Source organism: Ornithorhynchus anatinus, chromosome 21 (assembly GCF_004115215.2).
Source record: "Ornithorhynchus anatinus isolate Pmale09 chromosome 21, mOrnAna1.pri.v4, whole genome shotgun sequence".
NCBI lineage: Eukaryota > Metazoa > Chordata > Mammalia > Monotremata > Ornithorhynchidae > Ornithorhynchus > Ornithorhynchus anatinus.
The window spans coordinates 23,036,275-23,063,161 of NC_041748.1; the positions used below are offsets into that span (position 1 = coordinate 23,036,275).

The window sequence follows — 26,887 nt, forward strand, 5'->3', positions numbered from 1 at the left end:
GAAGGGGCCCCATGGCCGGGCCCGGCGGCGCGGGGGGCCTGTCCGGGGGCCTGTCCGGGGGCCTGTCCGGGGGCGCGCGGCCCAAGGTGGCCCCCAGCGTGGACTTCGACCACAGCTGCTCGGACAGCGTGGAGTACCTCACCCTCAACTTCGGGCCCTTCGAGACGGTGCACCGCTGGCGGAGGCTCCCGCCCTGCGACGAGTTCGTGGGCGCCCGGTACGGAGGCGGAGGTCCCGCCCCGGCTCCTCCTCACGAAACCCCACGGGGAAGGGCAGCGGACGGAGGAGCCATCACGCCGGGGAGACAGCGGGCAGCTGCGGGGAGACGGGGGAGCTGAGGGGAGAATGGAAGGGGAGAGGAGAGAAAGGGGGGGGAGCTGAGGGGAGACCGAGGGGAGGCAGGGCCGGGAGAGAAGAGAAGAAGGAGCCGAGGAGAGACGGGGGAGCTGAGGGAAGATGGGGCAGGGGGATGGAGGAGATGGGGGAGAGGAGAGAAAGGGAGAAGCTGAGGGGAGACGGGGGGGAGATGGGGGAGCTGAGGGGAAACCGGGGCAGGGGGAGCTGAGGAGAGATGAGGGAGCTGAGGGGAGAAGGGGAAGAGCTGAGGAGAGACGGGGCGGGGGGAGCTGAGGGGAGGCAGGGCCAGAAGAGGAGCTGAGGGGAGACGGGGGAGCTGAGGAGAGAAAGGGCAGGGGGAGCTGAGGGAAAACCAGGGAAACCAGGGCAGGGGGAGCTGAGGAGAGATGGGGGAGCTGAGGGGAAACTGGGGAGCTGAGGGGAGAAGGGGAAGACTGAGGAGAGACGGGGCGGGGGAGCTGAGGGGAGGCAGGGCCGGGAGAGAAGAGAAGAAGGAGCTGAGGAGAGATGGGGGAGCTGAGGAGAGAAAGGGCAGGGGGAGCTGAGGGGAAACCAGGGAAACCAGGGCAGGGGGAGCTGAGGAGAGATGGGGGAGCTGAGGGGAAACTGGGGAGCTGAGGGGAGAAGGGGAAGACTGAGGAGAGACGGGGCGGGGGAGCTGAGGGGAGGCAGGGCCAGGAGAGAAGAGAAGAAGGAGCTGAGGAGAGACGGGGGAGACGGGGGAGCTGAGGAGAGAAAGGGCAGGGGGAGCTGAGGGGAGAAGGGGAGGAGCTGAGGAGAGACGGGGCAGGGGGAGCTGAGGGAAGACTGGTGGCGGGGGGAGCTGAGGAGAGAAAGGGCAGGGGGAGCTGAGGGGAGACTGAGGGGAGGCAAGGCCGGGAGAGAAGAGAAAGGGAGGAGCTGAGGAGAGACTGGGGAGAAGGGGGAGCTGAGGGGACACTGGTGGTGGAGAGAGGAGAGAAGGGGAGGAGCGGAGGGGAGACGGGGCAGGGGAAGCCGAGGGGAGATGGGGGAGCCGAGGAGAGACGGGGGCGGCGAGGGGAGAAGGGGGGAGCTGAGGGGAGAAAGGGCAGCGGGAGCTGACAGAAGACGGGGCAGGAAGGAGAGAAGCGGAGGAACTGAGGGGAGATGGGGAGAGGAGAGAAAGGGGGAGCTGAGGGGAGACGGGTTGGAGGGAGAACTGAGGGGAGGCAGAGCCGGGAGAGCCGAGGGCAGACCGGGGGTGGAGAGAGGAGAGAAGGGGGGAGCCGAGGGGAGACGGGAAGGGGAGAGGAGAGCAGGGGGGAGCCGAGGGGAGACGGGAAGGGGAGAGGAGAGCGGGGGGAGCCGAGGGGAGACGGGAAGGGGAGAGGAGAGCAGGGGGGAGCCGGGAGAAGAGAAGGGGAAGAACTGAGGGGACACGGGGCGGGGGAGCCGAGGGGACACTGGGGAGGGGGAGCCGAGGGGACACGGGCGGTGGACAGAGGAGAGAAAGGGAGGAAGGGAGATGGCAGGAAGGAGAGAAGGGGAGGACCTGAGGGGAGACGGGGGCGAGGAAAGAAGGGGAGGGGCTGAGGGGAGATGGGTTGGGGAGAGGGGAGAAGGGGGGGAGCTGAGGGGAGACTGGTGGGAGGGGAGAAAATGAGGGGAGACTGGAGAGAAGGGGAGGAGCTGAGGGGGAATAGAGGAGGGCCGCCTCATGAGGTGAGGAGAGGAGTTAAGGAGAAACCCGAGAAATGGAGAGGAGGAGAGACTGAGGGGGGAGAGCAAAGGGGAAACTAAACCTGGGGGGGACGGGAGGAGATGGAGGTGGGAACACGAGCGGTGGTAGTAAGAGGGTGTCGGCAGAGCATCTGAGCGGGGGGGAGCGGCCCCCGCCCTCCCCCCCCCCCCGGCATCGTCCGCCCCGGGCCGGGTGAGGGTCGGTCTCCGGGACGGTCCCGTCCGTTGGTGTGTCTCCCCGCAGGCGCAGCAAGCACACGGTTGTGGCCTACAAAGATGCCATTTACGTGTTTGGAGGCGACAACGGGTAAGTCCTGGACCGGTCGGGAAACGAGGGGTCCCGTCCCGATCCTCCCCGGACCCCAGAGCCCTGACCCGCCCTGTCCCCCGGGGACCCCAGGTGCTCGGGAGGGGGTCGCCCCGCAGGTTCCGAGCTCATCTGGTAATATAATGTCGGTATTAAGCGCCTACTATGTGCAGAGCGCCGTTCTAAGCGCTGGGGTAGAACAAGGGTCGTCGGGTCGTCCCACGTGAGGCTCACAGTCCGAATCCCCGGTTTACAGATGAGGGAACTGAGGCCCGGAGAAGTTAAATGACTTGCCCACAGTCACACAGCTGACAAGTGGCCATGAGATTGGACTGTAAGGCCGTCGGTGGGCAGGGACGGTCTCTATCTGTTGCCGATTTGTGCATTCCAAGCGTTGAGTACAGTGCTCTGCACATAGTAAGCGCTCAATAAATACTGTTGAGTGAATCTGGCACTTGAGTTCTGTGGCGCTCTCCCCGGGGACGCAGCACAGTGCTTGGCCCGCGGGAAACGCTCAACGAATACCGTTGGTGGATCGATCGTGAGCGACAATAGGACTGGTGTGTATGAAGCGCCCGCTGAGTGTAATGCACTGTGCTAAGTGCTGGGGAAACGGCAACGGTAGCCTGTGGCGCCTTCTCTCCCCACGGCGACGGATGGAGAGAGAGTCACGTGTAGAATAATAATCGCACAATTGAATATGCGTGTATGCCTGCATGCACGTGTCGGGCGAACACTCGAGCGTTTACATTCATTGAGCGCTTATTGTGTGCCGAGCATTGGACTGAGCACTTGGGAGAGTTCAATAGAACATGGGATATCGGTCCCCGCGGGGAGTTTACAATCTAGAAGGGGTGGGGATAGACGTGGATATTAATAAATAAATTACAGATATGGACATAAGTGCCGGGGGGCCGAGGGAGGGGCGAATAAAGGGAGAAAATCAAGGTGCTAAAGAAGAGGGTGGGAAAAGAGGAAATGAGGTGGACGTGATGAGCGTTTTATTTTGTTAATGACATGTACATCGCCTTGATTCTATTTAGTTGCCATTGTTTTTATGAGATGTTCTTCCCTTGACTCTATTTAGTGCCATCGTTCTCGCCTGCCCCCCGATCAGACCGTAAGCCCGTCAAACGGCAGGGACCGTCTCTATCTGTTGCCGACTTGTTCATTCCAAGCGCTTAGTACCGTGCTCTGCACATAGCGCTCAATAAATACTATTGAATGAATGAATGAACGATGGGAGCTGATTGGGGAGAGGGTGGGATTTCAGGAAGGATTTTAACTTGGGGAGGAGCCATGGTCTGGTGAATTTGGGTGGGGAGGGAGTTCTAGGCTGGGGGAGCAATGTGAGCCAGGGGTTGGGGACGTTGTTATTAGTAGCATTAATAATAAAAATAATGTTGGTATCTGTTAAGCGCTTACTATGTGCAGAGCGCCGTTCTGAGCGCCGGGGGAGATACCGGGTCATCAGGTTGTCCCACGTGAGGCTCACCGTCTTCATCCCCATTTAACAGAGGAGGGAACTGAGGCCCAGAGAAGTTCATTCGATAGTATTTATTGAGCGCTTACTAGGTGCAGAGCACTGGACTGAGCGCTTGGAATGGACTAATGGGTAACAGAGCCAGTCCCTGCCCTTCGACGGGGCTTACGGTCTAATTGGGTAAGACGGACAGACAAGAACAATAGCAATAAATAGAAGCAAGAAGTGACTTGCCCACAGTCACACAGCTGCCAAGTGGCAGAGCCGAGATTCAAACCCATGACCTCCGACTCCCAACCCCGGCTCTTTCCACCCAGCCGCGTAATAATAGTACTTGTTACGCCCTTACTCCGTGCGAAAAGCCCTGTTCTAAGAGCTGGGGTAGATGCAAGGTTATCCGTTTGGACACGGTCCCTGTCCTGGATGGGGCTCACGGTCTTAATCCCCATTTTCCAGATGAAGTAACTGAGGCCTAGAGAGGTGAAGCGACTCGCCCACAGTCGGCGAGCAGGCGTGGGGTGGAGCTGGGATTCGGGAATGTGTCTGCCCACTCTCCCAAGCTCTTAGCAAGCGCCCCGTCCCCAGTAAGCGCCCACTAAGTGCCACCGACGGATCGCTTTCTCAAGCGGCGTGAGCGCCGGGGTGGACGCGAGACAGGCGGGACGCGGTCCCCGTCCCTCCCGCGGACGCACGGTGTGAGGGGGAGGTGAGCGGGCGGGACCCGGAGGCCCCGAGTGAACGGGCCGCTCCGGCGGGCCCAAGCCGTGTCCCCTCTGCTTCCCCTGGCGCAGGAAGACCATGCTGAACGACCTGCTGCGATTTGACGTGAAAGACTGCTCGTGGTGCAGGTAGGCCGGGGAAGTGGGGGAACCGCCTCATCCTCACCCCCTCCCGCCTCTCCGGGAGGAGAAGGGAGGGTGGTTTTGGCCCTTCCGACCACCCCCGGCCCCGGGGAGGGTGGCAGCCGTGAGGTCAGAGGTCAAATCCGGGCCTCCTGGAGGCTTGAAGACTCCCTCCGCCCCGGCTGGCATGGAAACGCGGCTCAGCTCTTCACGCTCCCCCCACCCCGGAGACCCCAGACTGGCTCGGGGCCCCCGAACGGCCCGGCGGGACCCGGCTCGGCTCATCCGCCCCCCCCCCCCCGTGTCCCCGCAGGGCCTTCACCACGGGGACCCCGCCGGCCCCCCGCTACCACCACTCGGCCGTCGTGTACGGGAGCAGCATGTTTGTGTTCGGTGAGCGTGGGCCCGGCCGGGGCGGGCGGCACGCCGAGGGGTAGGGGTCCCGACCGCGGCTGGCGGACGGAGAAAGCCTCCCCCCTTGGGTGTGTAGGGGCGAGCCGGGGCACGGCCGGGCAGGATTGACCCCGTGGACGTCCCCGTTCCCGCCATCGATCCTTCCCCTTGAAACACTCGCTCCCCTCGCCCCCTCCCACCTCACCTCCAGACTCTTCTAACCCAGCCCACCCACTTCGCTCCTCGAACACCAACCTACTCACTGGACTTGAGTCGCATCGATCTTCCCGCCAACCTCTCGCCCACTGGCCCGGACCGCCCTCCGTCCTCCTATCCCACAGACAGTGATTCTCCCCTCCTTCAAAGCCTTCTCGAAGGCCCGTCTCCTCCAAGAGGCCTTCCCTCACTAGGCCCCCTTTTCCTTTTCTTCCTCTCCCTCTCCCTTATTCATCCCCCCTCCCACCCCCACAGCACTGAAGTGCGTATCTGTGATTTTATTTATATTCATTTCGGCCTCCCCCTTCAGACTGGCGGCTCGCTGTGGGCAGGGATTGTGCCCGTTATTGTATCGTACCCTCCGAAGCGCTTAGTACAGTGCCCTACACACAGTGAGCTCTCAATAAACGTGACTGACTGCCGGACTCCCTCACTCCTCCCCGGCCGCGGGGGTCTTCGCTGTCCCTCGCCCCCCGTGCGAGAACTCCGACCCCTTGTCTCGGCCTCCTCCACCGCTGGTGTTCGGGAGCCGGAAGAGACCCCTTTTATTTATTTATTCATTTATTTTTTTATGGTATTTGTTGAGTGCTTACTGTGTGTCAAACACTGTCGTAAGCGCTGGGTTAGGCACAATAATAATAATAATTATGGTATTTATACCATAATTTTATACCAAGTGACCGTAGGCAAGTCACTTAACTTTTGCGGGCCTCAGTTCCCTCATTCTGTAAAATGGGGATTAAGACCGTGAGCCTCATGTGGGACAACCTGATTACCCTGTATCTCCCCCAGCGCATAGAACAGTGCTCTACACATAGTAAGCCCTTAACAAATACCAACGTTATCGTTATGATTATTATTATTGTTTGTTAAGCGCTTACTATGTGCAGAGCACTGTTCTAAGCACTGGGGAGGATACAGAGTGATCAGGTGGTCCCATGTGGGGCTCACAGTCTTCACCCCCATTTTCCAGATGAGATGACTGAGGCACAGAGAAGCAAAGTGACTTGCCCAAAGCCACCCAGCTGACGAGCGACTGAGCTGGGATTTGAACCCAAGACCTCTGACTCCCAAGCCCACGCTCTTTCCACTGAGCCACGCTGCTTCTAAGTTAATTAGGCCGGACACAATCCCTGTCCCGCATTGAGCTCACGGTCTAAATAGGAGGGAGAACAGATGTTTAATCCCCATTTTACCCTTGAGGGAACTGAGGCCCAGAAAAGTGAAGCGACCTGCCGCCGGCCACCCGCCAGACAGGTGGCGGAGCCAGGATTAGAACCCAGGTCCTCCGACTCCCGGGCGCGGGCACTTTCCACTAGGCCCCACTGCTTCTAGGCCACGACGCCACAACGAGCCGTTCCTTCGCAGGCGGCTACACCGGAGACATTTACTCCAACTCCAACTTGAAGAACAAGAACGATCTGTTTGAGTACAAGTTTGCCACCGGCCAGTGGACCGAGTGGAAGATCGAAGGCAGGTAAGAGGCCTCCGGCCGGGGCACGGCAGGGCGATGGAAAGTGCCCCGGCCCCCAGATTACCCCCTCCGGGGGCAACTGTATGGGGTGGGGAGGGGTAGGGACGCAATACCCAGGAAGTCCCCTGCGTCGGGATCTGTGGAATCGCACCCGGGGGTCGTCGAGCGTCTGGCGGCCGGAGCTGAGGACCTCTGTATCGTACTTTCCCAAGCGCTTGTCTCCGTGCTCCGCACGCAGTTAAGCGCTCAGTAAATACGGTCGAGTGAATTGAACGACCGAACCTTCCGCTGGTGAGGACAGCCTGGCGGAAACGCCGCCGGTAGACCGACCTCCGATGTTCATTTCGCCCAGCTTTCAAGATGGCTTCATCAGAGCCCATTTTATCAACCCCTTTTAGAGCCAGTAATTTGCCCTGTTGGCATCGCTAGCATTTAGCGAGCGTCAGCTACATGTGGGGAACTGACTGGCTGCAGGGCTGTGTAACTATTAATAATAATAATAATAGTAGCAGTAATCATTCCATTCCCTTCAGTCATGTTTATTGAGTGCTTACTGTGTGCAGAGCACTGCATTACGCGCTTGGGAGAGTACAATACGACGATAAACAGTCACACTCCCTGCCCACAACGAGTTTATAGTCTAGAGGCGGGGAGAAAGACATGAATACGAATAAATAGAATTATAGATGTGTACGTAAATGCTGCGGCTGGGACGGGGAAAGAGCAAAAGGAGCAAGTCGAGGTGACGCGGAAGGGAGCAGGAGATGAGGAAAAGGGGGGGGCTGAGTGTGTAGAAGGAGAGCAGCGAGGTGAGGTAGGCGGGGGCAAGGTGGTGGACTGCTTTAAAACCAGCGGCGAGGATTTTTGTCTGATGCGGAGGTGAATTGAGTATTAAGCACTTCCTCTGGGGCCGTAGCAAGGCCTGGCTGGTTGCAAAGTGCTGTAACGCCAGAAATACCTGAGGAGCCGGTGTCCCCCTAAATGGCAGGCGAAAAGAGGGAAGGAGGAGCCGGGGAACGGCGTCGGGGGGCCGGGCGCGGGGGGAGGGATGGTTTGGGCACTGGGCGGAGGCCCGTGTGTGCGTTGCAGATTGCCGGTGGCGAGATCGGCCCACGGTGCCACCGTGTACAGCGACAAGCTGTGGATCTTCGCCGGATACGACGGGAACGCACGGTAAGTATACTGGACCCCCGCCCCCCCAGGCCGGCCCCTCTCCACATCTCGGGAATCCGGCCACCAGCCCGTGGGCGGAGAGAGACGGTTGAAGCAGCTTTTGTGGTTTTTTAATGGTATCTGCGAAGCGTTTACTATGTCCGTCAGTCAGTCGTATTTATTGAGCGCTTATCGGGTGCCTGGGAGAGGACAGAATCGCAACATACCCTCTGCCCACAACTAGCTTACACTCTAGAGGCAAAGGGAGGCAGACATGAATATTAATACGAGCTTTGTTCCGGGCCCTGTCCTAAGCGCTGGGGTAGATACGAGATCGTAAGGGTGGACACGGCCCCCCGTCCAACAAAGGGCTCACGGTCTTAATCCCCGTTTTAATAATGAGGTCCAGAGAAGTGACGTGACCTGCCCGAGGTCGTACAGCCGGCACGTGGCAGAGCCGGGATGAGAACCGAGGTCCTCTTGACTCCCAGGCCCGGGCTCTTCCCACCAGACCACTCTGCTTCTCACTCTGGGGTGGGAGGGTGGTTCTTCTTGGACTCGGGAAAGGCCGAGCAAAGGAGGAGAAGTAGCGTGGCCTGGGAGTCAGAAGGACCCGAGCTGTAATCCCGGCACTGCCACGGGTTGGCTGTGCGACCCCGGGTAAGTCACTTCACTTGTCTGGGTCTCCGCTACCTCGTCCGTGTAATGGGGGTGAAGCGCGAGCCCCGTGTGGTACGTGGGATGTGTTCGATCTGATTAGCTTGTGTCTACCCCGGCCCTTAGTACAGCGCCTAGCACGTAATAACCGTTCGACGGATCCCAGAAAGAAGAGGAGGAGCGAGGCACCCCGTGGGTGTGCCCTGAGGGGGTACCCCAAGAGACGTCTCGGGGGCGAGGGCTCGCAGCCCGAGAGCAAGAGTTTTTTTACCGTCCCGTGACTCCCCGCACGGCCCCAGGCTCCCTTCCGGCCTGGAGAGTCTGGGGGATTCAGCGGTGCCGGTCCCCGTTTCGTCGCTCCGCCCAGCCCCCGAGTGGACGGTCCAGGTGGGAAGGGAGCAGTTTTCCCAGACTCTCCCCTGCCCGGGGAGGCCCAGAGGGCCCCGTGGGCAAGGGCGGAGGATGGACCCGATGTAGCCCAAGCCCCGTCGCCGCGAGGACCCACCCCGGCCCGGGAGACCAGAGCGGTCCCGGCCGACGCCGCGGGTCATCTCCCGTCCGGGACCCTGCCCGACGGAAGCCCCACACTCCATCCGGGGTGCGGGCCCACGTGTGGCCAAGCGCGGATTCGGCCACGTAAACAGTTCCGCCTTCTCCCTCAGGCTGAACGACATGTGGACCATCGGGCTCCAGGACCGAGACGTGACGTGCTGGGAGGAGGTGAGCGGCCGGGGGGTGGCGAGGAGGGCCGGGGACCACGGGACAGGACTGATAGGGGAGGGTCCGCGTTCGTCGTCCCGCCCCGGGGTCCGCGGTTGGGCCGGGAGGGTCAGGGTGGAGCCGGGCGGGGGGGACCGGCCCTCAGCGCCGGGTCCGCCCCCTCCCACCAGATCGAACAGAGCGGCGAGATCCCGCCTTCCTGCTGCAACTTCCCCGTGGCCGTCTGCCGGGACAAGATGTTCGTCTTCTCCGGACAGAGCGGGGCCAAGATCACCAACAACCTCTTCCAGTTCGAATTCAAGGATCGAGTGTGAGCCCCGCCTGGGGTCGAGGGAGGCGGCGGGGGGCCGGGGGGGCCGCAGCGGGGACGGTCTAGGGTCGCCAAGTCGGGCGACGGGGCGGCGGGGATGACGCGAGGACGGGGTCGGGGGAACGGTCGGGGAGGTCTTCTCCCGGAGACGGAGCAAACCCGCGGTGGACCGGCCCCCGCTTCACGCTCTCTTCCCGTCAGGTAGCGTCCCTCTACGGCGGGTCCCGTTGGGAGCCACCTGAGGGGGCAGATCTGGCCTTGAGGTCACAGTTGGCTTGTAAAATATGATTCTTTTCAGGTTCGACACAGCCCTGACCATTCCCTCCTCTCCCCACTGCACCCTCTTTCCCCAAGTAGGCTGGGAGGTCCACACCGACAGCTAGTCCATTTATATTATATACTATATATTATATATACAATATACATACACTATATATTGTATTTATGTACTATGTAGTATATATTACATACATACTATATATTATATATACTATATACATACACTATAGTGTGTGTATATATAATATATACTGTACCACATAATATAATATATTAATATATATATTAGAGAAGCAGCGTAGCTCAGTGGAAAGAGCCCCGGCTTGGGAGTCAGAGGTCATGGGTTCAAACCCAGCTCTGCCACTTGTCAGCTGGGTGACTGTGGGCAAGTCACTGCTCTGTGCCTCAGTGACCTCATCTGTAAAATGGGGATGAAGACTGTGAGCCTCATGTGGGACAACCTGATGACCCTGTGTCTACCCCAGCGCTTAGAACAGTGCGCATAGTAAGCGCCTAACAAATACCAACATTATTATTATATTAATGTCTGCCTCCCACTCTAGACTGTAAGCTCGTTGCGGGCAGCGAAGCTGTCTGTTTATTCTTATTTGGTCTTCTCCCAAGCGCTTAGTACAGTGCTCTGCACGTAGTAAGCGCTCGATAAATACGATTGACTGAAAGCTGCTTGAGGAAAGGCAGCGGGCCCAGGTTCTGGCACCTCCCCCGGGGCAGCACTCTGCCCCTCGCCGGAGCCTCTCCGTGGGCCACCTGACAGGACCAACTTTCTCTGAGTCTCAGACTCCAGACCCCTGGGTGAAAGGTGAAGTTTTTAGTATTTACTGAGCGTCTCCTGAGTACAGAGCATCAGACTACGTGCTGGCTGCCGGCAGGGCATGGGGTCGGCCGCCTGTCTGGGCTCAGGGTCTCTTTGTGGAGGAGATCAGTCAGTCGGTGCTATCTGTTGAGCGCTGGCCGTGTGCTGAGCACCGTTACTAAGCTCCTGGGAGAGGACAGTAGAACGGAGACGCTCGGCACGTTCCCTGCCCACAACGAGCTTACAGACTAGAGGAAAAACGGGCAAGATGAGGCAGAAAGAGGGAGAGGCTAAGGTCCTGGGAGGATGGTGGAGTTGTCGACTGGAACGGGAAGGTTGGGGGAGAGGATACTTTGGTAGGGAAGATGAGAAGAGCCGATGGGAAGATTGGAAGGAGGAGGAGTTTAGCTTGGACCTCGGCGTTTGAGGTGCTGGCGGGGATCTCGGGGTTCCCCTCTAGACCGTAAGCTCGTCGTGGGCAGGGAATGTGTCTGTTTATTGTTCTGTTGTACTCTCCCAAGTGCTCAATGCAGCGATGGGGATACAGTAAGTGCTCGATAAATCCGACTGACTGACAGGATGAGAGGTGGAATCCCAGGGGAGGCGCGAGGTCATGAGAGCGGGGAGCTCACCTGCCTGTGCCCGACTCTTCTCCCAGCTGGACCCGGATTCCGACGGAGCACCTGCTGCGAGGCTCGCCGCCCCCGCCCCAGCGGCGCTACGGGCACACCATGGTCGCCTTCGACCGCCACCTCTACGTGTTCGGGGGCGCCGCGGACAACACTCTCCCCAACGAGCTCCACTGCTACGACGTGGACTTCCAGACCTGGGAGGTGATCCAGCCCAGCCCAGACAGCGAGGTGAGGGCGCGGTCCGCCCGGGCGGCCGGGGGGGAGGGGGGTCCGGCCGAGCCCATCAGGGAGGGAGGGGAGGTCCAGATGGCGAGCGGGAGGACGGCGGTCTGACCGAGCCCGGGCAGAGTTCTTTTAACACCCTTCCCAAGACACTTCCAGAGTCCTCTCGGGGCAGGGAGTGAAAGCGGTTTGACGGGGAAGGTCCCAGCCTCGGGACTCCTCGCGGGGTGGGACGGGGGGGGGTCTGCCCGGAGTCTCAATTCAGTCCATCCTTCAGTCAGCGGTATCGAGCGAGCGCCTTCGGTGGGCAGAGCACTTTACTGAGCACTTGAGCGAGTTCAGTGGAGTTATCAGGCTCCATGCCCGTCCTCAGGAGCTTCCCGTTAGCGGAGACGGACGGTCGCTAGAGCACATTTCAGGCAGGAGAAGGCAGGGGAAAGGGGCCGAGGGCAGGAGGGTAGGTCTGGAAGCAGCGGGGAGCGTTCGATCCGGGCCCGAGGGCCACGGGGCAGTCGGAGGAGAGTTCGGAGTGCCGAGGCGGGCCGGGCGGGGCCGCCCCGCCGGAGGCTGGATGATCCCGACAAGGGCGGCCCCCCGGCTCCGCCGCCGGCACAGGTTTCGAACGCGGAGGTGCCCGAGAGAGCGGCCGCCCCGGAGGAGGTGGCGCCCCTCCCCCCGGAGGAGCGAGGCTTCAAGAAATCTCGGGACGTCTTCGGCCTGGACTTCGGCGTGACCACGGCCAAGCAGCCGCCCCCGCCGGCCTCGGAGGTGAGCGAGGGTCCCCTTCCCTCCTGCTCGCTCTGTTTTTTTGAGGTGGTATTTAAGTGCTTACTACGTTCCAGGCACCGTATTAAGTGCCGGGAGAAAGGCAAGACTAGGCACGGTCCCCGTCCCACGTGGGGCTCACAGACCTAATCCCGGTTTTTACAGATGAGGTGACCGAAGCCCAGGGAATTGAAGTGACTTGCCCAAGGTCACACAGCAGGCAGGTGGCGGAGCGGGGATTAGAATCCAAGTCCTCTGGCTCGCAGACTCTTTCCGCTAGGCCACGCTGCCTCCCCGTGTCTCTCCCCTCCTCCCTGGGAAAGCGGCAAAACTAGGCAGGGACCCCAGGCACCCCGAGGATGCTGGGGGTCATCGGGGTACCAATGATAATGTTGGGATCGGTTAAGCGCTTACTATGCGCGGAGCACTGTTCTAAGCGCTGGGGGAGATACAGGGTCATCAGATTGTCCCACTTGAGGCTCACAGTCTTCATCCCCATTTTACAGATGAGGTATTTGAGGCACAGAGCAGTCAAGCGACTTGCCCGCGGTCACCCAGCTGACAAGTGGCAGAGCCGGGATTCGAACCCGTGACCTCTGACTCCCGAGCCCGGGCCCTTTCCACGGAGCCACCAGGCTCGGGGAGCCCGCTGAGGAAGCCCTTTAGTCCAGGAAGATCCGGAAGTCCGGTCAAGGGGGTTGGTTTCCTGTCCAGCGGGCGGGGCTTGGGTCCGGGCTTAGCCCCCTCCCCCCCCGACCCCAGATTCACCAAATGCCCCGATCTGGGGGCCGGTCGGGAGTCACCCCCCCGGTCCCCTGCCGCCTGCGGCGAGCTCACGGTCGCGGGCGCTACTGACTGGGCCGCTGCCGTGCGTCCGACCCTGAGCCGGGCGCCGGGATCCACCCGGGATGACCCGACGGACCCTGGTGCCGTCCCTGGCCCGCGAGGTGTCCCGCCACCCCGACCCTCTGCCCGCTGTCCGCTCGACTAGGCCGGTCTGGAGGAACGGCGAGGTGGGATGGGTCCCGGAGCTCTCTAGAATATGGGCCGGGACATCCCTCGGACCTCGTTCCGGGGACCCGGGTGTGAGCTCCAGCCCGGCCCCGTGGCCCCAGGCCGGAGAACCGAACCCCGGTGGCTCTCTGCACACCCGCCCACGCTGGCGGGACGCACTGGAGTTCTTCCAAAATAATCATAATGATAATAACGATGGCATCGGGCGTTGATTACGTGCCAGGCACTCTTCTGAGCTCTGGGGGAGATCCAAGATCCCAGATAATCGGGTTGTCCCACAATAGGCCCCCCAGTCCTCATCCCCTCGGAGGCTCGGAGCAGTGAGGTGTTTCGCCGAGAAAGCGGCGGAGCCGGGATTAGAACTCAGGTCATTCTCACCCCCAGGCCCGTGCTCTCTTCACTAAGCCACGCTGCTTCCCGTACAAACGTCGAAAGAGCCCTGCAGCCGGCCGCCCCTGCCCACCGGGGTGCCCCGGGACGGCCGGAAGGCCGGACCGGGCGGGAGGCCGGCAGAATCCACCAGCCCTGGGGGAGGCTGTGCAGGCGACTCTCTTCCCCGACCCCGTTGCAGGTCTGGCCGAGACCTGGAGAAGCAGCGTGGCTCGGTGGAAGGAGCGCGGGCTTTGGGGTCCGAGGTCACGGGTTCGAATCCCGGCTCGGCCACTTGTCAGCTGTGTGACTCGGGGCGAGCCACTTCACTTGTCGGTGCCTCGGTTCCCTCATCTGTAAAACGGGGGTGAAGACTGGGAGCCCCACGTGGGACCACCTCATTCCCCTGTGTCGACCCCAGGGCTTAGAACGTAATAAGCGCTTAACAAATACCGCCGTGATTATCGTTATTAGCCACCACCTCCGTCACCTCCTCCTCCTTCCCCTCCATCTTCCAGCTTCAGTCCCAGAACCATTCCCGTCCTCCCTTGCTTCCCCACTCCCGGCCCGGACCCCTTCTCCATCCATCCCACCGACCTCCAGGACAAGGCAGGCCTTCCCGGGCCCCTGGGCCCCATTTCCCCTGTCGTCTCTCTTCGCTCAGGCTCCGGTCGGGGGACTGAGCTAATCTCCCCAGGCCCCGACCCCCAGCAGACCAGACCCTCCTCAGGCCCTGGTGCCCTGTCCCGCCCTCTCTTGCCCCGCCACTTCTCCTCCCACCGCGTTTCACCACGGTCCCTCTCCCCCGTCCCTCGCCCCACCGGCTCCCCAGCCTGTCACCGGGGTGGCGCAGCGCGGGGTCCCCCGGCGGGCTCGGAGGCTGCCGGGCCCTGAAATCCGAAGCTACCTCCACGCTCCCGTACGCCCCCTGCCTCTCCCCAGCTTCCCAGCGGGCGCCTGTTCCACGCGGCGGCGGTCATCTCCGACGCCATGTACATATTCGGCGGCACCGTGGACAACAACATCCGCAGCGGCGAGATGTACCGCTTCCAGGTACGCGGCGGGCCCGGGCGGGCAGGGGCGGCGGGTAGGTGCGGGCCGGGGGGGGCGACGGGCACGGGGGGGGGCAAGCGTAGCTAGGGGGTGGCGGGCACGGCCGGCCGGTGGGCGCGGAGAGGCCCGGGTGCCGGGCGGCAGGACTGGCAGCCCCTGGAAAGGACTGTTCGCTCAATAAACAGACACGTTCCCTGCCCGCAGTGAGCTTACAGCGTAGACACTTCCCAGCTGCTGACCCGGAGTTGGAAGGGGTGGCGGAAGGGCCTCTGCGGCCAGTCCCCCGCCCCCGGGCTCCCTCCCCGCTGCGCTGTTTCCGACACCCCCCCCCCCCCGGCTCTGGGGCCGGGCGGGAGGCACGAGAGCCCAGAGAACCGGCATCCCGGCCGGCCCCTCGCGCCAGGCGGTCCGCACGCACGGACCGCCGCTCCTCCCCCGTCCCGGGAGCGGGACGGAGGCGAGAGCCGCCCTCGACCTCTCTCCCGGTCGCAGTTCTCCTGCTACCCCAAGTGCACGCTGCACGAGGATTACGGCCGGCTGTGGGAGAGCTCTCAGTTCAGCGACCTGGAGTTCATCCTCGGAGAGGTGGGTGCGGACGCGGGGTCCACGGACACGGGAACGCCGGAGGGGGGGGATGGAGCTAGCGAGCGCAACTCCCTCCACCCCCCGGCCTCGTCCCCCTCCTTCCCAACGCAGCCTAGGCCTCTCCTCCCCTGCGGGCCCTCGACGGGTGGGCCTGGGACCCTGCCCCTTCTCCGTTGAGTGTCAAGAGCCTGCCAGCTTCGGGGGAGGGGGCGCTGGGCCGAGGCGCCCCCCCCCTTTCCCGCGAGGGGGAGGCGGGCGCCGCCTTGGGAACCTGGCTCGCCGCACGTGTGACGCGGCTGCCGTTCGGCCGGGGCCGCCCCCCCGTCACGTCCCGTGGCCCGGATCCTTCTGCCCTCCGGGGCGCCTGCCCCCTCCCCCGGAGAAATGGGAGCCGGGCTAGCTCTTCCCGACTCCCGGAGGGAAAGGGAAATGGGTGTCGGCCTCCCCCGCCGACCCCTTCCCCCCCCCCCCCCCCCCCCCGGCAGAAGGAGGAGCGAGTCCGGGGACACGTCGCTATCGTCACGGCCCGATGCAAGTGGCTGCGAAACAAAATAATGCAGGCCCGGGACCGGCTGCGCCAGGTGAATAGCCGGGGGGGAGGTCACGGCCTTCGGGGGTCAGGGTCAACTGCCGGTCAGCACCAGGTGTCAAGGGCCGCGCTGGGGCCCGGGGATTTTCCCAGCCCGGACGTAGCGGGTGGAACGGGGATGGCACCAGGTCACCGGGATGCTCGGGATGGGGGTGGAACAGCCGTCACGGGAGGGTCAGCCGAAAGGGTCGGGACTCGGCCATCTGGACACGGTAGGACAGGGATGGGAGTGGGCCGGACCAACGCGGAATTGTTGTTCCCCGGATCCCATCCCGCCAGGGCAAGGAATCCCCACGGTCAGACGTCCAGCGGGAAATAGGTTCTCCCCCCCGGGCGAAGAGGGATGGGCCATTTTGGGTCACGGAGGGAGAGGCAGGGTTGGAGAGGGGAGAGGCGGGGGGGGTCCGTGCTGGGTCATGGAGAGAGAGACGGGGATGTTGGATAGGGTATTTGGGGTTGATGGGGAATGTCAGAGGAATGTCAGTGTGGCTCTGCCGCTTGGCAGCCGTGTGACTGTGGGCTCGTCACTTCTCCGTGCCTCAGTGACCTCATCTGTAAAATGGGGATTAAGACTGTGAGCCTCACGTGGGACAACCTGATGACCCTGTATCTGCTCTAGCGTTTAGAACAGTGCTCCGCACAGAGTAAGCGCTGAACAGATACCCACGTTATATTGAATAATATCTGCTGGATCAGAGGGGGAGAGTCAGGGGGGTCGGAGGGTCCACGCTGGGTCCCTCGAGGACGAAAAGGGAGAGTCAGGGGGGTCGGATGGTTCGCCCCTGACCGTGACGGGGGCTGACCGGGAGAGCAGCGAGCAATGGGGAGCTCCTGGTATCCAGGTGGTCTTGTTGGAGATGGTCCTGGGCTGGAGGTGTCCCTTGTTGACTGGTGAACCCGGGGTTCAACCCCCTTCCCCCCGACAACTGCCCCGGAGACTGGGCCGAGCCTGACGGTGCACCCGCTCCCCTCGGCCCCCCGGCCCCCCGGCCCCGTCTTGGTCCCGCCTAGAAATGTAAGCCAGGAGCCCGAGAGGCGGAGGGGACGCCGCCCGCCAGGGACGCGGCGCCGGGGCCGGCGGCCCCGGGCCGGCCCGGCGCCAGGCCCCGCTGGAGGTGACCATCCGGGAGGCGGCGGCCGAGCCGTTCGCGGTGCTCATGCAGTTCCTCTACACGGACAAGATCAAATATCCGCGCAAAGGTAGGAGCTGGCTGGCGTGAGGGTTCCCACGCGCACCCCCCCCCCCCCCCCGCTGCCCGGGCTGGCCTCTCTCCCTCCCCCCGGGCCTCCGACCGGACGCCGGAGGGTCCGCCGGCCCGCCGCGGCCTCCCACCCGCCCCCAGCCCCGCCCTGTTCACGTCCTCACGTCCTCGAGCCGTGCCTGACCCTCTCCGTCTAGCGAGAAGCAGCGTGGCCTAATGGAAAGAGCCCGGTCTGGTGATTTCACCGCTCCGGGCCTCACTTCCCCCCTCCGCAGAAGGGGAGTTCAGTACCCGTTCTCCTTATACCGTTAGCCCCGGGTGGGACGCGACGGTCTCGTGTCTACCCCGGTGCTTAGTGTGGGACTTGGCACTTAGTAAGCGCTAAACAAAATGCCACCGATATTATTCGCCTCCATCCACTATATTGTTTGCTCCCAAGTGCTTAGTACAGAGCTCTGCGCACAGTAAGCTCTGCACCCAGTAAGCGCTCAGAAGCAGCGTGGCTCAGTGGAAAGAGCCTGGGCTTCGGAGTCGGAGGTCACGGGTTCGACTCCCGGCTCTGCCACTTGTCCGCGGTGTGACTGCGGGCGAGTCGCTTCGCTTCTCTGGGCCTCAGTTACCTCATCTGTAAAATGGGGATTAACCGTGAGCCTCACGTGGGCCAACCCGATTACCCTGTCTCTCCCCCAGCGCTTAGAACAGTGCTCTGCACATAGTAAGCGCTTCACAAATAGCAACGTTATTATTATTCATGGTTTGACCGTTAGCCCAGCTTTGCCCTCCACCTCCCGGGGATGCCGTGATGGGAACGAGGTAACCCACATGTGTACCCCAGTAGCGTGGCTAAGTGGAAGGAGCCCGGGCTTGGGAGTCAGAGGTCATGGGTTCTAATCCCAGCTCCGCCGCTTGTCTGCCGTGTGACCTGGGGCAAGTCACTTAACTTTTCTGGGCCTCAGTTACCTCATCTGTAAAAATGGGGATTAAAAAAAAAAAACGTGAGCCCCACGTGGGACAATCTGATTACCCCATATCTATCCCAGGGCTTAGAACAGTGCTCTGCACTTAGTAAGCGCTTAACAAATAACAACATTATTATTAGTAGCAGTAGTACGGTGCTTGGCCCCTAATAAGCGCTTAACAAATACCACGATCGTCATTAGTGTCAGTATTATCTGGCTTCGTCCCGTTCTGCTCCCAAAGGCCCAATCTAGGCCGATCCCGCGGTCCCTAACCCGACCCCCGGCCCGCTCGCTCTGTAGCCCCCGTAGAAGTCAGACCTCCGAGCCACCCCCGGGCCTGGTGGTGGACGTCTGCCCCCCCCCCCCCCGGAGCAAGTCACTGAATCGGTGACGTTTATCAAGTGCCTACTGGGGGGGCGGAGCGCTGTACTAACCACTGGGGAGAGGACAAGAGGTCAGATCAGATGGGGGTGCCAGCTGACCCCCAGAGAGGCCGAGACCGCCTGGGGGGGGGCCGGTCCTGGATCGGGGGGTCATCTCGTTCCCCGACGCCTCGTGGCGGCCCCGAGAGGCGGGAGGCAAGCCTGAAATAACCAACAGGCAGTCAGTTGATCGTGTCAACCGAGCGCTTGGTCCGTGCAGGGGACACTGTACTGAACGCGAGGGAGAGGACCATATAGCAGAGTTGGTGACTGTGGGATTAAGCGCTTAACAATAATAACGTCGGTATCTGTTAAGCGCTTACTATGGGCAGAGCGCTGTTCTAAGCGCCGGGGTGGACACAGGGGAATCGGGTTGGCCCACGTGGGGCTCACAGTCTTAATCCCCATTTTCCAGATGAGGGAACTGAGGCACAGAGAAGTGAAGTGACTTGCCCACAGTCACAGAGCTGACAAGTGGCAGAGCTGGGATTCGAACCCATGACCTCTGAGACTCCAAAGCCCATACTCTTTCCACTGAGCCACGCTGCTTAATATGGGCCAAACCGTGGACTAAGCCCAGGGGTAGGTACCAGATAATCCGATGGGACAGAGTTCCTCGTCCCTCATAATGATGATAATAACATTGGTATTCGTTAAGCGCTTACTGTGTGCGGGGCGCCGTTCTGTACGCTGGAGTAGATACAGGGTAATCAGGTTGTCCCACGTGAGGCTCACGGTCTTGATCCCCATTTTACAGATGAGGAAACTGAGGCACAGTGCAGTGAAGTGACTCGCCCACCGTGCCACGGCTGAACAAGTGGCAGGGCCGGGATTCGAACCCGCGATCTCTGACTCCCAAGCCGGGGGTCGTTCCACTGAGCCACGCTGCTTGTCCAGTGGGTCTCGTGGTCTAAATAGGAGGGAGACCCCGTACCGAATGCCCATTTTACGGATGCAGAAACCGAGGCCCCGAGAAGTTAAGTCACCTTCCTAAGGTCACGCGGCGGGCGAGTGGCCGAGAAGAGACTAGAACCCGGGGCCTCTCGCTCCCAGGCCCGGGCTCTATTCCACTAGACCACGCTCCTCATGGCCACGAGCGGGGAAACCGAGGCCCAGGGTGGTCCCGCCGCAGGCTGGCGGCCGAGCCGGGCCGGGGGTCCCGGGCCTCGCACCCCTCCCTCTGCGGCCGCCACAGTCCCGGGGAACCCCCCCCCCCCCCCCCGCCCCCCCAGTGATCCCGGTTTCTTCTTTAACGGTATTTGGCAAGCGCTTACTCCCTTCCGCGCGCGCACGCTCTGCTTCTCGCCCCCCGCCCTCCCCGGGTCCGTCACAGGGCACGTGCAGGACGTACTCCTCATCATGGACGTGTACAAGCTGGCTCTGAGCTTCAAGCTGGCCCGCCTGGAGCAGCTGTGCCTGCAGTACATCGAGGCGTCCGTGGACCTGCAGAACGTGCTGTCGGTGTGCGAGAACGCCGACAAGCTGCAGCTCGACCAGCTCAAGGTGCGCCGGGGGTCCCCGCCGGGTGACCCCCCCCGGCCCTGCCCCGGCGCCCCGGTCCCCTCCTGCAGGTCCCGGTCCCCCGACCCCGCCCGGCGACACACGGGGCTCCCGAGCCCTGATTGCCCCGTGCCTTCCTGCCGGCCTCCCGGACGGCCCTCGGCCCCCCGGTTTCACCCAGTGGTGCCCCCACGACTCTCCCATCCCCTCCCACTTGCCACCCCGAACAGCCCCCCGTCTTTCCAACCCCGCCCGGTGATGCTCCGGGCCGCTGCCTCCCAGTTCACCCCGTTCTCTCCCAGCGATGCCCCGGACAGCTCCCCACCAGTCTCCCCAAACCTACCCCGCCGCATCCTGGGCTTCCGCCCCTCGGTTTCCCCCATCCCCACCTGACGACGCCCTCGGGCAGCCCCCCGCCGTTCCTACGTGGGGACGCCTTGGACCGCCCCCCTCGCCCGCTCTCTGAGCCACGGCCCTGCCCTGGCAAAATAATAATAACGTTGGTGTTTGTGAAGCGCTTACTGGGTGCGGAGCACCGTTCTAAGCGCTGGGGGAGATGCAGAATAATCGGGTTGTCCCACGTGAGGCTCACCGTTAATCCCCATTTTACCGATGAAAAGGTAACGGGCGCAGAGAAGCGAAGCGACTCGCCCACAGTCACGCAGCCGACGAGTGGCAGAGCCGGGAGTCGAACCCGTGACCTCTGACTCCGGAGCCCGGGCTCTTTCCGCCGAGCCACGCTGCTTCCCCAGTAATAATAATATAATAATATTGTTAAGCACCTACCGTGTGCCAAGCACTGAGGTAGATGCAGGTTGGGCCCAGTCCCTCCCACCCGGGGCTCACAGTCTTCATCCTCGCTTTTATGGGTGAGGTGACTGAGGCCCAGAGAAGTGAAGTGACTCTCCCAGGATCGCACAGCAGAGCCGGGATTAGAACCCAGGTCCTTCTGACTCCGGGGCCCCGGGCCCCGTCCACTAGGCCACGCCGCAGCGGTCGTGGCCGACCTGCTCTCCTCTCTTTCCCTCTCCCGACTCGGTTCCAGGAGCACTGCCTGAATTTTGTGGTGAAGGAGTCCCACTTCAACCAGGTGATCATGATGAAGGAGTTCGAGCGGCTCTCGTCCTCGCTGATCGTGGAGATCGTGCGGAGAAAGCAGCAGCCGCCGGCCCGAACCCACTCGGACCAACAGGTGGACATAGGTAGGGGTCCTCCCGGCTCCCGCCGCCCCCTCGCAGGAGCCGAGGTCCGTCAGAATCCCCGGGGTCCGCTCCTCTCCCGGCCGGGGAGAACAGCTCCGGCGGACGGGGTCCGGGAAGGGCGGGGCCGGCGCGGGACAGGGCGGTCGGGGTGCTCAAAGGGAGGGAGCGGGGACGGGGCGGGAGATCATCCTCCCCCCAGCGCGGGATAAACACGGAGAATCTGTTCCACCGAGGAGCCGGAAGCACGTGTGGTGGTCCGGCATCCCCGGGGGCGGGAGGCAGCCGTGCTCCGACACTGGAAGAGAGTCGAGGGGGGGTGAAATCGGCCCTTCCGGGTCGCTGGGGGAAAGGCCTGAAAACGGAGAGGCCTTACGGCCTAGTGGATGGAGCCTGCGCCCGGTTGTCAGAAGGACCCGGGTTTTAATCCCCGCCCCCAGTGTCTGCGACCTTCGGCGAGTCGCTTCACTTCTCTGCGCCTCAGCTCTGAAATGGGGATTAAGGCCGCGAGCCCCATGTGGCCGTCTCGATTTGCCCGCGTCCTTCCCCGGCACTTCGTACGGTGCTTGGCACAGAGGAAGCACTTGACGGATGCCGTTATCATCGTTAGAAGAAGGAAGAGTCAGGAGTACGGGACGGCCCGGCCTGGGTCACCGGGGAAGAGGCGGGGATGGAGCGGGGAGAGTCGGGGTTAGTCGGGGGCGGGGGAGGGGTGGTCCGTCCCCGACCGTGGGGGTCAGCCGGGACGCGGTCCGACCCGGCGTCCTCGTCGGAGGCGGAGAGCCGGGCAGACGGACGCGGAGGCGTCGCTGGGCCTCCCCTCCCGTGAGCGGGGTGCGGCTGGGGGTGGGGGAGGAGGCGGAGGCCCGGCCGCGGCTCAGGCGCGTCCCCTCGCAGGGACCTCCTTGGTCCAAGACATGAAGGCCTGCCTGGAGGGCATGGGGCTGGACTTCTGCGACATCACCCTGCTCCTGGACGGCCACCCCAGACCGGCCCACAAGGCCATCCTCGCCGCCCGCTCCAGGTGCGGGGAGGAGGGCGGCGGGAGGGTGGCTCCCGTAAAACCCAGGGCTCCGAGGTCTGGGGTTCCTCCTCGGGGGGAGGTGGGTAGGCCACCGCCAGCAGGGAGGCCCCGGCCGCCCCAGAACCCCGGCCCGTCTACGCCGTCTGGTCTCCCCGCTCCACGGTCCCGAGAGGGGGGACCCCCGTCCGCCGGCGCGGGCCGGGGAGGGCTCTCGGTGGCCGACGACCTCTCTCCTCCCGGCCCCCGCCGGTGACCGCAGCTACTTCGAGGCCATGTTCCGGTCCTTCATGCCCGAGGACGGCCAGGTGAACATCTCCATCGGCGAGATGGTGCCCAGCCAGCAGGCCTTCGAGTCCATGCTGCGCTACATGTACTACGGGGAGGTCAACATGCCGCCCGAGGACTCCCTGTATCCTCCCGGCGGGGACACGGTACCCCGCTCCCCCCCGAGCGCCCAGCCCACTCCTCCGCCGAGGCCCCGCGCCCCTCCCGGGTCGAGAGGCCGCCCCCCGCCCGCGATTGGCCGTTACGGGGCTCGGCCGGGGCGGGTGTCCGGGGGTCCCGCCGCCCAGGCCGGGTCGGAGCCGGATCCCCGCGCACCGGGTTGGGGCGCCGTCCCGGACGGTCCCGTCCCCACCCCGTGCTCCCCACCTAACTGGGAATTGGGGGGCGCGGGGGACTCCAGGAGGCGGCCTAGAAGGATCGGGGCTCTCCGGGGGGGGGGGACAGAGGGGGACAGAACCGGGCACGGGGTGGGAGGCAGGGCCGCCCCGGAATAGCTATTCCCCACATCCCACCCCCCCACAGGGCAGGGGGCACCCGCCGGCGCCGGAGGGCGGCGGGTTCGGAGAAACGACGGCTGACACGTCTCCCCCCAGAGAGCAGGGAGCCCCGGGAATCCGTTCCCTCGGGAGGCGGGCCGCCCGGAACCCCGACGGGATCGGACGGGTCCTCGGAGGAGCGTCCGGCCGTCCCGGGTCGCCGGGATGGATGGGAGGGTTTAAGAACGGAGAGGGGAGAGCCGGGGGTGCGGAACGGTCCGTACTGGGTCACCGGAGAGAGTTAAGGATGGAGAGGGGAGAGCCGGGGTGTCGGAGGGTCCGTGCTGGGTCACCGCGGGGGGTCGGGAGCGTGGGCCGGTCCGTTCCCTAGCTCACTGCAGGAGTGAGGAATATCGAGGGGAGAGACCGGGACTTGGGCGTGGGATAGCCGGTGCAGGGGAGACCGGGACGGGAGAGGGATCGGGGCGAGGCGTCGGCCGCCCCGTCCCCGACCGTAGGGGCGGGTGCCCGGGAGGCCGCTTCCCCAAGGGTCCCGTCGGGGACCGGAGTCCCCGCCGCCCCGGGGGCTGAGGTTTCGCCGGCCGGGACCCCTCGCGGGAGCGAGCCGGGCCCACGGCTTCCGCCGTCCGGGCGCGGCGGGGGGCGGCGGACGTCCTCGGGCGGACCTTTCCTTGACCCGCCCCGGACCAGCTACCTCTTCGCCGCCCCCTATTACTACGGCTTCTATAACAACCGGCTGCAGGCCTACTGCAAGCAGAACCTGGAGATGAACGTCACCGTGGACAACGTGCTGCAGGTATCCGGTCCGCCGGCCGGGGGGCTCGGGGGTCCGGCCCGGAAGCCCCCCGCCCCCCCGCCGGGGCCTCACCGGGCCCTCCGGGTTCACAGATCCTGGAGGCGGCGGACAAGACGCAGGCCCTGGACATGAAGCGCCACTGTCTGCACATCATCGTCCACCAGTTCACCAAGGTTGGTTGCCTGTTGGCGGGGCTGTGGGGGCCCCGCTGCCCCGGCCCCCTGCCGTGGCTCCGAGGGGCCGCCCCCTCCCTCTCCCGCCCTCCCCCGCCGCCTCGGCGGAGCCCCGGGCCGCCGGACCGCGGCCACCCCTCCGACCCCGGCGGCCGGCCGGCCGCGGAGCCCGCCCGACGTGAGGGGGCCGTCGTCCCGGCTCCCCGTGGGCCCCCTCGGCCGGGGGCGACCCGAGGAAGGCGGGAGCGCCAGCGGGCGCGGGGCGGGCGGTCCTCCTCCGGACTGCGGCCCCGGGGAGGCGGCGGACCGCGCCGAGGCCTCCGGAGCGGAGATCCCGGACCGCTCCGACGCGACCCGGACCCCGGCTTCCGCTCGCCCCTCGGTGGGGCGGAGACGGCTGTCGGGGGGGTAGGGCGGGGCAGAGGCCACCTTCCTCCTCGGCCCCGGCCGCCCTTTCCGCCGCGCGAACCCAGACCCTCCAGCCCACCGGCGTCTTGGGCCTCGGCCCCGGGAGCGTACGGTGGCGGGGGGGGGGGGTTCCTCCTCGGGCCGGCCCCCTTCCCCCAGGTCAAAGACCACGAGGCCGTTATCGCCACCCGTGTGCGTGCGTGTGTCTGTCCGTCCGTCCGACACGATCTCCGGCGGCGAACGGGCGGCGCGGGGCCGACCCGCGGGACTGTCCGGGGACGGGGGGCGGGTGGGGGGGGGGCCCGGGCCGCCGCCGAGACCCGCCGACCCCCCGGGCCACGCCGCCTGGCCGGCGGGGAGAGGGCGGGGGACGCCCTCTTAAGCCGCCGTCTTAATCCCGGCTCCTCCTGCTTTGTTGTCTGTCTCTAAAGGTGTCCAAGCTGCCCACCCTCCGCGCGCTGAGCCAGGCTCTCCTCCTAGACATCATAGAGTCGCTGGCCACCCACATATCTGACAAGCAGTGTGCCGAGCTGGGGGCCGACATCTGACCGGCGTCCCCCCGGCCCGCTCCCTCCCCCCGCCCCCGCCTCGGGCACCGCCGAGGGGGAAGCGGGGGGCCGGGGGCCGGCGCCGGGCCCCGCTCTTCCCTCTAGGGCCGTGCCACCGGGGTGAGGGACTCTGGCCGGCCGGCCGCCCGGCGGCTGGGGTGACGGAGGCAGACGGTTACTGCCGGACGGAAGCCAGGCTCCCGTCTACGGAGGGGCCGCCGCTGTGGGGGAAGGAGCCGGAAGCTCCGGCTCGGCGGGCCCCGCCTCCGGGATTCGGGCCGGCACGGGAGCGGCCGCGCCGGACGCGCGGAGAGTTTGGCCTGCCCCTGGCCACACCCCCTTGAGAAATCAGAGGAATCGGAACCCGGCCGCCCCCGGCCCCACGGTGGCGGGAGCCCGGATCCCGGCGAGGTCCGGCGCGCGGCGGGAGCGGAGCCGAGGAGGCGGGGCCCGATCCGTCCCCGGAGATCCCGGGGGGATCCCGACGGCGACCCTCGCCGACCGGACGCGGCGACCGACGGAGGACTCGCGCCGACCCGGCAGCCGGCGACGGGAGGGCGGACCGACCGGCCGCCCCTCCGTCCCGGGGGTCGCCGAGGCGGCCGGAGAGCCCAGGTCCCCGGGCGGCGCCGGCCCGCGCCTCGCCGCCGCCGGAAGATCCGCTTCCCTCCACGTCTCCAAGGTGTTGCGGCGGACAGCCACCCGGGGAAAACGGCCGGGCCGCGGCGCTCCCGGGGTTCGGGACCCGTTCGTCGCGAGGTCCGGACGCCTCCCCCGAACCTCTGCACGCCCCATCCCGGCCGGAGTCGGGGAAAGTCCCTCCCCGCTTCGGTGTTGCCGAGGCCCTTCCCGGCAAGTAAGCGTGAGGGCCCCGGACCCGCCTTCGCGCGGAGGAGGAGGGGGGAGCCGGTTTTAAGCGCCCCCCCCACCCCTCCCCGGGGGCAGACGGGGGGGGGGGCCGACCCCGCCACGTCGCGAAAATAAACACCCACGGACTCTGCACCGATATCTTTACTCCCCTCGCCCCGTCCACCCGAGGTCTGCGTCCGGCAAGGGCCGGACCTCCTCCCGTGCGGCGGGAAGCCCTCCCTCCTTCTAGGGTAGGGGCTGACCGCGCCCGCCGAAGGTTAGCGTCCGGGGGCGGGGCGGCGGGGACGGCGCGGGGAGTCCGCTGTCCGGTCGGCGAGCCCCGGGGCCGAGAGCCAGGGTCTCCGGGCCTTGCCGCCTCGGGCCGCCCCTGCCCCAGGGATAAAAATCACCCCGGCGGTCGGGGTATTTAAGCGCGCGGCGTGTGCCGGGCCGGATCCGGGGCGGGGGGACGGAGGCGAAGCGCCGCGCCGAGGGCGGCCGGGGCCTCACTCCAAGGCGCCGCCGAGCTGCAGCTCGAAGCCGTGCAGGTGGTCCTTGAGGGCCTGGCGCACGTCGGCCTGAGCCCGCTTCTCCCGCAGCCGCTCCTGCTGCAGCTCGGCGATGCGCAGCCGCAGCCGCTGCTCCCGCCGCTTGCAGGCCTGCAGCTGCCGCTGGGCCTGGTCCAGGGCGTCCAGGGCCGCCTCCGCCCGCCGCTTCCACAGCAGCGCGCTGCCCACCTGGTAGCTGTGCTCGCTCTGGATGTAGGCGCCCGCCGGAGGCGGCAGGCGCAGCATGTAGGCCGAGGGGGAGACCGGGCGGGGGGCCGGCGGGGAGCCGGGGGCCGGGGGCTCCGGCTCGGGGGGCGGGGGGGCGGCCCCTTCCGCCCCGCCGGGGTCCGGCGGCCCCGGGGGGTCCGACGACGACGGGACGTCGGGCTCGGGCGGCGGGGGGCCGGGGGGCGTCCGCCGCCCCGGGGCGGGGGCGGAGCCGGCGGGGGACGGGACCTTCTCGCCGGGGAGGGCGGAGCCGGCGCCGGGCCGGAGGAAGACGGGGCCGTCGCCGGAGGCGGGCCGGGGGGCCGGGGGGCCGTC

At 64.9% G+C, this 26,887-nt stretch overlaps 2 protein-coding genes across 2 annotated transcripts in view; one reads left to right on the plus strand and one right to left on the minus strand.

Annotated features, from left to right (window-relative positions):
- On the plus strand, positions 1–25,947 carry LZTR1 (leucine zipper like transcription regulator 1). Its single transcript, XM_029049236.2, has 22 exons — positions 1–217; positions 2,303–2,365; positions 4,640–4,696; positions 5,004–5,083; positions 6,668–6,776; positions 7,863–7,946; positions 9,245–9,302; positions 9,473–9,612; positions 11,364–11,565; positions 12,175–12,327; positions 14,650–14,760; positions 15,253–15,345; positions 15,831–15,926; positions 16,554–16,564; positions 16,968–17,134; positions 19,851–20,020; positions 21,063–21,219; positions 22,114–22,240; positions 22,500–22,649; positions 23,713–23,818; positions 23,911–23,991; positions 24,831–25,947. The coding sequence occupies exons 1-22, from the start codon at positions 12–14 to the stop codon at positions 24,945–24,947; spliced, it is 2,538 nt and encodes an 845-aa protein (XP_028905069.1). The 5' UTR covers positions 1–11; the 3' UTR covers positions 24,948–25,947.
- THAP7 (THAP domain containing 7) overlaps positions 25,944–26,887 on the minus strand; it is a 5,088-nt gene continuing 4,144 nt past the window's right edge. The window contains exon 5 of the mRNA XM_029049237.1: positions 25,944–26,864. Within this exon, the coding sequence (XP_028905070.1) occupies positions 26,303–26,864 (562 nt within the window). The 3' untranslated portion in view covers positions 25,944–26,302. The remainder of the gene's footprint in view (positions 26,865–26,887) is intronic.

What these genes read in the sequence shown, in the direction of transcription:
- LZTR1 (XM_029049236.2), top strand. Translation starts at nt 12, where the DNA reads ATGGCCGGGCCCGGCGGCGCGGGGGGCCTGTCCGGGGGCCTGTCCGGG. An exon ending in GAGCAGCATGTTTGTGTTCG is followed by an intron (nt 5,084 to 6,667) that starts GTGAGCGTGGGC and finishes GTTCCTTCGCAG; the next exon opens with GCGGCTACACCGGAGACATT. An exon ending in GCGAGATGTACCGCTTCCAG is followed by an intron (nt 14,761 to 15,252) that starts GTACGCGGCGGG and finishes TCCCGGTCGCAG; the next exon opens with TTCTCCTGCTACCCCAAGTG.